The sequence below is a fragment of the Rhea pennata genome, chromosome 1 (assembly GCF_028389875.1).
Source record: "Rhea pennata isolate bPtePen1 chromosome 1, bPtePen1.pri, whole genome shotgun sequence".
Lineage (NCBI taxonomy): Eukaryota > Metazoa > Chordata > Aves > Rheiformes > Rheidae > Rhea > Rhea pennata.
Genome location: NC_084663.1, coordinates 44,068,900 through 44,081,435, shown reverse-complemented (window position 1 = coordinate 44,081,435; position 12,536 = coordinate 44,068,900). Strand labels below are relative to the sequence as shown.

The 12,536-nt window shown below is 36.1% G+C and overlaps 1 protein-coding gene across 1 annotated transcript in view; it reads right to left on the bottom strand.

Annotated features, from left to right (window-relative positions):
- PTPRQ (protein tyrosine phosphatase receptor type Q) overlaps window positions 1–12,536 on the bottom strand; it is a 109,308-nt gene that overhangs the window by 40,882 nt on the left and 55,890 nt on the right. The window contains exons 26-27 of the mRNA XM_062595113.1: window positions 8,141–8,473; window positions 1,414–1,535 (exon numbers count right to left, since the gene is read on the bottom strand). Of these exons, the coding sequence (XP_062451097.1) occupies window positions 1,414–1,535; window positions 8,141–8,473 (455 nt within the window). The remainder of the gene's footprint in view (window positions 1–1,413; window positions 1,536–8,140; window positions 8,474–12,536) is intronic.

Here is a 12,536-nt window from a genome sequence, read left to right as displayed (position 1 = left end):
CAAAAACATGAAAAAATCACTGTCTGTTAATGCACTAAAATGATGTTTAATCAAAAATGACAGGAAATTTTCACAAGTAAAAAGTCTTCTCTAATTTTCATACAAGAATATGCATTGTTTTCTAGCTTCCAGTGACTTATCTAAGATTCCAATGGGACAAGTACAGTTCCTTTCTTGTTAGCATTTCCTTTGGTATTGTACATTCTTACTTCTATCATACACAGAATGTGATGAGTGTGTTCAGAATTGTACACATCGCACTGTACTTTTTGTAGAATCTATTTACAGGAGGTGAAAATGGCAGGCATGCATATTAGTCCCTTGTAACTTTATTGTGGAGCTTGAAATATTTGTTATAATTTTTTCTGATCTGCTCCTTATCAATTTTGATTATATAAGAATCTCAGCATTAATACTTTAGCATGGCTTATGTCCTTCTTATGACTTGTATAGAAACACTGAAAATACATACGTAAAGGACTTATCTTCTCCTCAGGATATATTTTTAAAATCTTTAAATAATTTTAAGTAGCCTTTCATTTTTTTTCCATTATCTAAAGTAGAATGATTCACGATTTTTGAAGCTGCAAACAGCAACTTTTCCTGGGTAAGGTCTGTTGAAGCACTCCCCATTTTCACTGACAGCCCAATCTATACAATTCCTAGATGAACAGGGAACCGACATCCTACTTAAAAATTCTATGTGTTAGACTTAAGAAACAGTTTCATATCTTGCTGCAGGGCAAAAAGTGACTTGGGGTTTATTAAAGGTTCTTTTAAGCAGTATTTTAAGAAATAGTAAAAGAAATGAAAAGAGGAAGGCCACTAAAGTTTATTGCTTATGTCAAGCTTTTTCTTGCTTACAGTGATCAAGGACAATGCTACCAAGCTAATCTGATGGACAGACCAACGAGTAGAAACTGGGAAATCTAGTTTGACTTTAAATTTTGCCCTCTGATGTGCTCTGTAACTTTGTAAAAGTCACTTCCTTTTTCCAGGCTCTCCACCCTCTTTTTCAAAGTTAAGACAATGACAATTTCCTCCTCTGAAGAGAATATATTTTGTAACTGTTATTGGTAAACAGTAACACTGTTGTTGGAAGGACATACATCCACCTCCACAAAGCCTAGCTACTGTTTTTCTGAACAAATTCATAGCTATACTTTTTTTCTGAAAGATCTCTTTTTAGTACAGATTCCTTAACTGTAAATAATTAGGTTTTTTTCTATTAAGAAATTTATCAAATACATTTATTTCTTATGTGCAGAATCATCAGTTTAAGTGAAAATGGACATTTTAGTGTTATGTCTGTTTATATCTGACCTGCAATTTCTATAAAAACATCTGCCGTGGCTTTTATATCATCAGAAATCTGTACTGCTATCAACAATGTAACAGTTAGAGTTGCCTTACTGAGGTTACGGCTATGAGGTAGCATGTTGGTCCAGTAATGATGATAGGTTCACTCCAGCTGATATTAATACTGTGAGGAGATGTAGCTAATACAGTCACATTTTCTGGAGGACCATCTGGAGCTATGGAAAAAAAAATATGCAGGTGAATTATAGCCAAAGTAGTTCACAACAAATAACATGGTATTTTTAGTGGCCTGTAGAGATTATTTTCAATTTGCAAACAAAACTTTTTGCTGCATTTTTCATTATACACTGTTTAAAGAATTATAGCAATTTTAAATTCTCACTTACAAAGCATACAATGGGATTTAGAAACGCGTCTTTCATTACAACTATCATGTGTTTAAGATGCCTAAACATCACCGTAAATTGAATCAATAGGTCTTTTAATTACAAATTAGTTACAAGTATTTTACATGACACAAGTAAAATATACACACACCTGTTTACACAAGTAGACACACATAATATGAGATATATGGGAGACAGCACATATCCATTGCATCATGCGAAGAACAGCAAAAAATGAAAGCACAAAGTCTTTTGCATGTTGGAAACAATTTCCAACAATGCTGGAAGGCACTAGTAGAAGTGCTCTTTTATATAGAAAATATTTCTTTTCTAGGTTTTATTTCCACTTACACTTAATATGTTATGAAACTCTGGAAAATGCACAAAATAAGGTGGTAAGAGCTGTAAGAAGGCAAGAATGCTCTAAGAAATCAGATTTTCCTTATATTTCCTTCTAGCAAGATGATATGTGAAATAAGATAGTTATTTCTTAATCTAAGATACAGGAAAATCCTGAAATCATATGACAACACAGCAAGTCTCGGTAAGTGGTATTTCTCTTTAATAGTGGCCATAGTAAATTTGGGGAAAATAAAATTTGGAATAGAAACGAGAACAGATTTGTACATAATGCCTGAACTTGGCTACATAATGTCTTTTTTGTCAACTGCTAAAAAGGACAATTATGATTGATTAATAAATTAATGAGCAGATTTTATAAGAAAATGATACAAGTGATCATACCATCCTAACTAAAAGAGATAGTCTCTTTTCTCAAATACAATTTATGGATGAACACATATTTTTTCACCATTAATCATTAGTCCAGAGAGCTTTAGCTCTCTCCTTAAACACCACCAAGTACGGTATATGCTCCATCATTCATGTAACATGGGTGCAATTGCACAGCCCCTCTCTGTGCTCTAATTCAAATCAGATTCACTATAATCAGTAATACTGATAAGAGTGAAATTGGAATGTATACAAAGTTACCTAGTTTGTTAGGCAGAAAACGGGTTACAAAAAGAAAAAAAATCCCACTTGAGAAGGTATGCAACTACTGAAATTATGAGTGAAAGATTCATGAGGGGAGATTGTAACATTTTGCATGATCAAGGATGGATGCACATGATTGCAGGATGAAATGAGATTTGGGGATTGAGAAGGGACTATGGAGAGTTTGGGAAACAGGAGGTAGATTGAGTTGCTGGGATTAGCAGGATATATTTGACTTTGTAAGGAGGATCAGACTGAATGACTGGAAGCAGTCCCCCAAAATACTAAACAGCATGGAACTGAAATGGACTGAAATGGAAAAACATGGACTGAAAATTGTAACTGAGTTAACTATGAAAGTACATGAGGGGCTGTGAAAGGAAGGGACTGCCCAGGGAAGGCTGTTGAGTGGGGAGCTGCAAGAGATACAGCAAAATACAAAGGCAAGTATGTTCCCCTAAAGACTGTAATTAGTACAAATTAAACTTATTTTATAAGTAATCTATGTCAGAGTTCTTCTTCAGCTGGAGTTTTTTAGTATAAAAAATGTTTTTGGTAACTAAGGTGTTGGGGTTATCTGTATCTCCAGCTGAAATTTCTGAAAGTGTAAAATGGTATATAATTTTGGTTTTCAAGCCTTAGTTAGTTTCCAAATGTTAAAAATGTGAGATTGGGAAGACAATTTTCGATTACTTTTAAATAGCATTAATGGAGACATTTAATTTCTTAAAATTTGTTCAGAAGCCAATCTAAGTTTATTCATTAGACAATGATACTGTAAAATAATTTTAAAGCATAATCCAATCTACAAATTATCCAGCCTGGAGTTATTTTATTATCAGATGCAGTTTCTGTCTGATACAGTTTCAGTCCTCCACAAGGAAATTCCAAGAATATTGTATTGGAGATACTTATCTAAAATACACCTGAGCATTAATACCTGCTTTATTTTCATCATAAAAAGTCCAATATCAGATATTAACTGAATGATACAAAAAATTTGGAATAATTTCTGAAATAATCTACATAATCAGAAAGTGAACTGGAAAATGAAATGTGTCTAAAATGTCTCATGTCTTACAAAAAAACCATCTTTTTAAAAACTCAGTGCCTCACTGGGTAACTGCCACATTCTGATTTAGGTTTATTTGTGAAATGAGTCCAGTCAATATGAGGCCATCGTATCACTATACCCTCTCTCTTATAAATCACAGCAATTTACTCAGTAGAAACAACCTAGACTTATTCTCTCATTTCCCCATAATCCAATCACTTCCTCTCATAAGCACTTTTCTCCTGGTTTTCACAATAATGCATTTTCTGTAACTAATAACCATCATTTCCTGATTATCATGCTTCTATCCTTGCACAGGAATGTGGGTCTTATGGAGGTCAGGGTCATCTTTGCCATCCATCTGTGTCCTGATGCTAAGGCAGCAGTTAAGTGTGTTAGCTTGAAGGTAAGTAAGTCTGGAGAGCCCATCATTTAGTATAATCCTCAAAAATCAGACTGAATACTGCAGCCTTCTAACAGAAATTCATGCTTGCTAGTTTGGTTAAAATTAGCCCCCTTCTTTTTTTTCTCTCAGTAAAAATAGTGTTAAGTTCAGTTATTTCATTTTATAATCATCTAGGTTACTTTTAGCTATATTTAAGCATATGTCTTATATTGGGTCATATTTATCTTCCAATATTTAGCTCTGAGAGAACAAATGGAACAAAGAAAAACATGTTCTCTCAGGCAAAATCTCTTAGAAGAAAGGGCATACAACAAGACATGCACTATTATTTCTTTTCACCAAACAGAAGCAGTTCTTTAAGTACACCAAGCAACTGGCTATCAGCAGGTATTGGGAAAGAAGGCACTGAGAAGCAGAACTGTCTGCCCCCTGCATCTAGGTCCTAGCCTTTATGGGATGTTCCAACATCTGGGATTTTCCTTTGTATTTCAGTATATCCTGGCACTAGGAGACTTGGCAGTTTACCAAAAGCATTGCATTGTGTAACTGTAAAAGATTTAAGATGAGGTCAGTGATCACACTGCTGTTCATTTTCTACCTAACACTAACCCTCCAAAGTGATTTTTCCTTAGAAAGCATGAGTTGGGCCAATCTTATTCTCCTTGTCAATGCATAAGTGAAACTCAGGGTAAGTACAAGTGTGAGAGAACAAACTTTCTGTAGTTATGGAAAACAATTCTTGCTCTTTCCTTTACTGTGGCAAAGCACAGTGATCTCCTATACTGGTAACTATGTAAGTCTAGGCCATGTTGAAAATACTTCATCTTACAAAGTAGATTTGGCTCTTGGGTAATCCGTCAGCCAAGCAGTAACAGTGCCATCGAAATATTTTATGAGACAGTAGGACAACTCTTGTGAGAATAATCTGCAAAACAGAAGGCTGCCTGGTTTATCTGGATATAACTGGATTGTATTGAATAATGTATAACCTGTTTCACTAAGTAACACTATAAACTCTTCCAGTACAACACACATCTAATATTTTTTGTTTAAAACAAGCAAATGGGTTAAAGAGTCTTAAAAATAATTTCTCAATTGCCTTAAAAGCAAGATGTGTAAAATTTAACTTTAGAGTGAACAACTGGAACAATGTTAACATTACCTAATATCCTCTCCTTAGTAACTGAATATTCAGAATCTATTAAGTATTGATGCTTTGCAGCATACATTCAAATATTCAGCACTTGTAAATGTAAAGAATGTTTAGGGTTTTTTATTTTTTGCTTGTTTATTTGTTTTGTTAAAATTCCATCTCTGTATATTCTGCATATAACAGTTTTCAGCTTAAATGTTGTAACTACCTGAGTATAAAAACTTTAGGCTTGAGAAACATAAAAATTTCTGAGAACCAATTATTTCTGAAAAAAATGATTTTAGCATTATTTCACAATCTAGGTAATTTTATTTTTGGCAGAAGCAGAGTCTTACAGAGGTGTTTCTTCAAAATCAGAAATAGTGGTTAACTCCTGCCCTCAAATCTGCAAACACAGCTCCCATTGATTTTATGGGCTAAGTACTCAGGCTGTTTCACATAGCAGCTAAACACTCTTAAGCTCTAACAGACCATGTATATTGGCTGTGTACCAGCAGGCTAATCCAGAGGATGCTTGGCCCAGACCATTAGGGAAAGAAGAGGGGGATCCACACCTGTTTGGTGGATACAGTCTGCAAAGCTGCCTGGAGTACCAGATCATTTTTTGTGCATCCTGAGCTTCTTATCCTTGCTACAGGCTGTAGCCTTTGCAAAAGAGAGAGGAGAACTAAGATTTTTTTAAGTCTATTTAATAATATTTTTAAAGACTAATCTGTCGGACATACAAGGTAGCTAGAGTCCTGCCTTTGCCAAAGATAAACCATTGCTCAGGGAGGTTCTTACACTGCTGAACCATGTCTCAGCTGCCAGCTGCCTAACCAGCTGTGACATGTCATGTTCCTGTGTTTTCCTCCTCAGCTGATTGCCATTACCTCAGGAACGAGACCAGCACCCAGCTATGATATCTGGAATATTGCCCATGCTTCCTCAACTCCATGTCAGTGTGTTTCATACGCAACTCATCTCTCAGTGTGTCACTGATGCTGTTCAGAGGAAATTTGTTGCTGCCTTCTGCCCCTTCACTGCCCACCTCCCCCACCACAAACACAGGCCTGTGGCCTCACCCATTTGGGCTGAGAAGAAATGGTGGTTCGGTTTTATTTTCTTTCTCGCTTGTTTTTTTAAATTAGCTAGTAGAGCATACAGAATCTACTGCTGAGAATGAGAATGTATTGGCATGGAAATGGTTTGGCCAGTCCAATATAACTTTTGTGCTTTTAATTTCCATCTCTCAGCAGAACTGATGGGAAGCTAGCTCTCTTTTAAATCGGGTTATCACTGTCCAGAAAAAAAATCATGAAAAGATGTTCCTTCCTGTGATTTTATGTGTTTTGTCTGCCTCATTGTCCAGTTTAAAGCTTGAGCGTTCTTATACTCAACAACAGTTCTTGGAAAAAAAGCACTTGCATTTCACAGCAGCTGAGATTATCTATTTAACAGTAAGAAATCTCCCCAGAGCTGCTGGCTCACAAGTTGCATAACTTTTTTTAGCTATTCTTGGCCCATTAGAGTTATACATTTCTTGGAGTTTTCCTTTTTTTTTTTTTTTTTTTAATTAAAATATGAGTTGAGCAATCCCATAAAAAAAACTGTACAGAGAAAGTAAGCACACGTGAGAATGACTCTGTAGCTTACTCCAGTCCTCTTCAGTGCCAAACACTGCTTCTGTGTTGTACACAAAAGCTAGCTATCGTTATGTTCACTGCCACAGTGTCCCATTCTCTTAGCCTTCTGGGGCCTAAAATCTCTGCATTGCAGTTTCTCATCTGTAAATGGAGATGACAGTACTTCTTTATCTACCAGAAAAGTTGTGAGGTATTTAAGGATAGATGGAAGGATTACTGTACACAGAATGCACAGATATTACTAGAAAGAAAGTTGTATAAAAGTCTCCTGAATTAACGTTTGTGTGACTGTAAAAACCTGACGGGAACAGAATAAGCATGGGGACCACTGAACAGTCCTTGCTATACAATCACTTAAGTCCTCAGTATCTCTGTTAACATTGCCTATTGACTTTGGACACGGAAATGAGCGAAGGATTTAGATATGGATAAATCTCTGATTTAGACAGGCCATTCATGCTGGTTCTCAGTCGTTCCACACAGGCCAAATGGCAGAGCTCAGATGTGCTTTGACCTAGACTGGATGCAAAGTGGTAGGAAAGGTTACATGTCCCAGTGCCAACTGCCTAAATAGTTTGTTTCATGTCCCCCTCTCTCAATTATCTAGTGATAACTTATGCCTAACTTTCTTCTTACTTAGAGATTGAAATCCTCAACTAAGTACTGATATCTCTAGTACTTCTACGTGTTACATGACTACTCTGATTTGTAATTTCTTAGGCGAATATGGTATTGAAAATAAATCTTAATTCCTCAGCTGGGAGCTATTGTTTGCATTACACTGTCAAGAAAGTGTTATGACATTAATGAATGCATTTTTAATCAGAGTAATAAAAACTCTACTTTTCATTGACACACTCCAGCATGTAAAGATGAACTGGAAATTGGATATCAACCCTGAGTAGCCAAAATTCACACGTACCAATTCTAGAAGTGGACTAGGGCTGAGAAAGGAAATTGCTATTCTGCAAGCAGTAAATATAGGATGGCAATCAAAAGGCATAAAATTTGAAGTAGTGTGAAGTAGACGTATCTCCTATAGAATTATATATTTTATACTTGAAGAGCTACTATAAATCCTTTTTACTTTCACCACTGTTACAGGTCTACAAAGAAATTACTTCTACCCAGGGTTCTTACTTATTTAGGTAGACATTACATTGTATAGCAATATGACATAGGACAAACATCCTTACTTACAGCCAGGAAGTGTCTGTGTAGAAATCCAAGGTGAAGAACTACCATAACCAACATTCGTACTAGCAACAACAGCAAATCTGTACCATCTGTATTTTTTTAGTCCATAAACTGTCCCTTCTATCTGGTCATCCACAACATTTTCATATAAATACTGATGCATCTCATATTCAATACATTCCTCAGTTTCCCAGTCACTGCAGTGGACAGACTGTAGCTGTGTGGTAATCTTGTAGTTTTGAAAGTAGCCAAAGATAGATTTCGGTGTTCTCCAATTCAAGGTCACACTTGTTGATTGCACGTTGGAAAAACCGATATCCCTGGGAGCACTGGGAACTACAAATTAAAATATTTTTTTTAATTTAAATATCTTCATTTGAATGAAAACTAGTTGCAACTATAACCCATTTATACAATACTTAAAATATATTTTATATTAGGACATCTAAAGAGTAAGATTCATGTTCATATGGTCAATAAGGAATAATTTCATCGGTGCAATTCACACTACACATCTATAGTTGGCATACATTTACTATAATTTTTGAAATAAAGAAAAATACTTTTAGGTGTGGCACACAGGGACAGCTTTGAGAGGTGTGACATTGCTGTTGCTACATTTGCAGCTATGTCTCAACTGGGGGAGGGAATATTAAGCAAAGTTATTTTTGGTCTATCCATTGCATCTTTTACGGCTGTTGCTAACTGTGAAATACTCATTTGTCTCCCTCTCTCTTGCATATGAAATCCTCAGGCAACACCTCAAGGTTTCCTAAGTGATCTGATTCACCTTCTGAATAGAAAGTTTCAATAAACATGTTTGTGTATACTTATACAATGTAACTAAGTGTTTTGCACACAGTTAAGTAAACAAATTAAAGGAAAGAAAGCAAGAAGAGCTAAATAATATTGCAATACATGAGAAAAAAGTAATTTCCCATAGTTTTTGTTTCCATGTATTTATATGCAAATGCATATGTGTATGTATCTGTGTTTGTATGTAAATATATATATCTGTTTGTATAATTTGTGTGTAGTATGTTTTTGTGTGTACACACAGATTTATATTAATGTGCACGGAGACAGAAGTAGTATGTGGATGTACATATTTACACATGCACGCACACACACAACTGATAGAATCATAGAATGGTAAGGTTGGAAGGGACCTCTGGAGATCATCCAGTCCAATCCTCAGCATAGCCCATACAGGGATTGAACCTGCGACCTTGGCATTAGCAGCACCACACTCTAATCAACTGAGCTAAACCTGCCCAAAACCCATGTGCACGCACATACACACATGCATGCACAGATATCCATATCTACATTAAGCCAACACTGTGATTCCAGCTCTCACAGACTCGATGCAACATATGGTTTTGTGCTAGACCATATAGTCATACAGTAAGCTAATATTATCTCTATGAGTCTCTGTAAAATAATACTAATACTCTTTGTGGCAAAAACTGCGTGGAGAAATCAGCTCAGAAATCATTTTGTATGCTTAACTTTAAAGAGTGCTTTTGGAACTTTGGAGGAAGACATTTCACTGGTAATAGAAAAACACATGATACACTCCTAAACTGAAACTGAAGAAGCCCTGTGGCTCACCTGAATAATAAAAGGATCCCAGGCCAATGTGTCTGGGAAAGGAAAAAAAGTTCTCCTTCCCCCCCCCCCCAAGCTTTACGAAAATGTCTGATCTCTGCTTTCATCTGCAATAATTTGTTTGCAGAACATCATCATAATGTAACAAGCAGAAATCTATCCACTAAACATTAATACTTAACAGGACAGAGATGCACATTCAGAGTCAAACTAAGGTGTGAGGATAAAAAGCTTGAGAAAAGGACACACAAACCTCTCACTTCCCACGAGCCCCCAGAGGCTGGAGCTGGCAACACAGCGCTCAGTGGCAGCAACCTTGGGCACTACCTCTGTCCTCTGACTCTGCTCTCACACATGTGCACTCAACATCAGAGCATACACCAGTCTTGCATGCTCCCACCCTGCTTACAGAAGCTTACAGTCTAAGAAAAGAGCCTTCTCTAAAGCCAGCTTTCATCCTAATATTTCCTAATACCAAAATTAAAGCTATTTTGCTCTTGTTTTTCGCAAGAAGAGAAGTAGTAAATTAACACACCAGGCAGTATCTTCTTGATTGGTCATTTTTTAAAAATGTAATATTCAATTTGTTCACTGTGGAAAAAAACAGTGCAATATTTTCGTAATAGTTCTATAAATGGTATTTGCTACACATGTTAACTACAGAAAACTTAGTTTGACCCTTAATTAATGGAAAATAGAGGCAGAGAAATGTTCAATGATTAACACAAAATTTTGTATGCATCTTTAGAAAGCCCTGTCCTCTATTACAACATAGGTAATTAATATCTGTTAAGTTACTGCCAAGAGTATGTCTGACATACAGTTATGACGATAACGATAAAATTTAGGATAGTATGTGTAGAACTGTTTGAGTGAAATACAAGTTATTGCTTGGTCTCACTGTGAACTTGAATTGTAAGTCTTTTGAGGACTCAATATTATCCACATCAAGAGTTAAAAAATTAACAGTCAGCAATTCCAAAGGTATCAGATTAGATCAAAATGGAGAGCATTTACGAAAATTCAAAACTCCTCAGTCAGAGGATTACTCTTTTTTGATAAGGAATATGACCTCACCTTCAAGCACATGATTCTAGGAACTTTTGCTGTGATAAGGACACCAAGCATTAGAAGGTTTGTAATAAAAGTGTGAAAGTAGGTAACATGGTGATTGGAACAACTGGCTGTAATGCCTCTTGGTATACCATTACTAACTTCCATCTGCTTTAAACTGGTTAATGTACTATATTCTGATTTAAATGAAAGTCTGGATTAAATGCTGATAAAGCACCCTGCATGAAGTCTAAAGAATCCTGGCTGAGGATAGGGAAAAGATCAATATATTCTGATATGCCCTCATCTCAAGCTTTTGAGCAAAGTAGATCTTAGAAAGTATCATTTATCCACAAAACATTACCACAATTAAGGGTCCTGACAGAAAAGAAGAACCACAAAAGTGTGTCTGAATATAATAAAGGGAACACTCAGAAACAGTGGGCTTGTAATAACAAAGTAAATTTTAACTGGTTGCTTGCTGGGTGCCAAGAAGAAAGTGGAAGTATATCCGTTTTCCTCTCAAACGCACAACTAGTAGAGCAGCGTCTGGCACAACTGCAGTCTCTGCATACCCATAACAAGACAGTTTAAAAAGGCCAGTCACAGGCAGAAAGAGCATTGCCCATGTTCTAGCCAGCACAGTGGACTTTTCCTGCTAGAGTACACTGTTCATCCAGTTTCAACATAGATGATGGTATAAAAACAGAACTGAGAGCTAACAGTGCTGCAGTGCTGTCTCCTTGTATTTGGTGGAAAGAGGTAAACTCCCTCTATGTGACTTGGGGAAGAAATTGAGGGCAGAAAAACTCAAGTTTTTATTTCTATTTTATGTCATATTTTTTCCCATATTGCAAAATATGTCTAATTTCTTACCTATGAAGGAAAGGATCAGTCAGTAGAAGGCACAGGAAAATTTTCTGCACTGGTGCCTTGACAAGTCATTAAAGTGGAATCAGAGCCTTAAACATTAGTTAGTTTAAAATCTCATTACTTATGTAGACAAATCAGATATAAATGTAACTTTTCACTAGAATAAATGAAAAAAATGTGATCTGAGTCCTGAGTAAATCAAAGACGTGCTGCAAGGCCCACAGTGAGGAGCAGTGACACCCAGTGGTGCTGTGTCTCTTGCACTTGATGACTATGTGTTCAACAAGACAATTTCAAGACAACTATGCTATTGGGTTACAGATACAAAGAAGATTACAATTGCTCTAGCATGAAGAATCAGATTTCCATTCCTCAAGAATGACTAAAATTCCCCCAACTTTTTCTAATCACAGATGGTACTGATTTGAACAAACCATTCCATGCTTCCTAGAGTAATCATGCTGCTTGTCTAAATTTTCTGAACATGAGTCAGCTACGATGAAGTGAGCAGTGTACACATAAAAGCAATTAAAGTCAAAAATCACATCTTTGTGAATTACTTCTTCATATTAAATTGGAATTATAAAAAAGACTTAATATATCTGCTCCTACAGATATATTCCTACTTCGATACATGTCTAACAGTAATTTTATTATTCTTCCTAGTTACCCTATACAGAAGGGTATAGTTAAAAGAAAGGCATATGAAAAGGCTTGTGTTTGGGGTTCAGTAGGATGGTAACTGTGCAGAACAGTGCTCTGATTAACTAGCTGGAATTCTGGTGCTAATCCCATATTTAAATCCCTCAAGAGTCACACGTAGGTCGTCTCAAGTCTCATCATCATACACCTGACAGTCTCA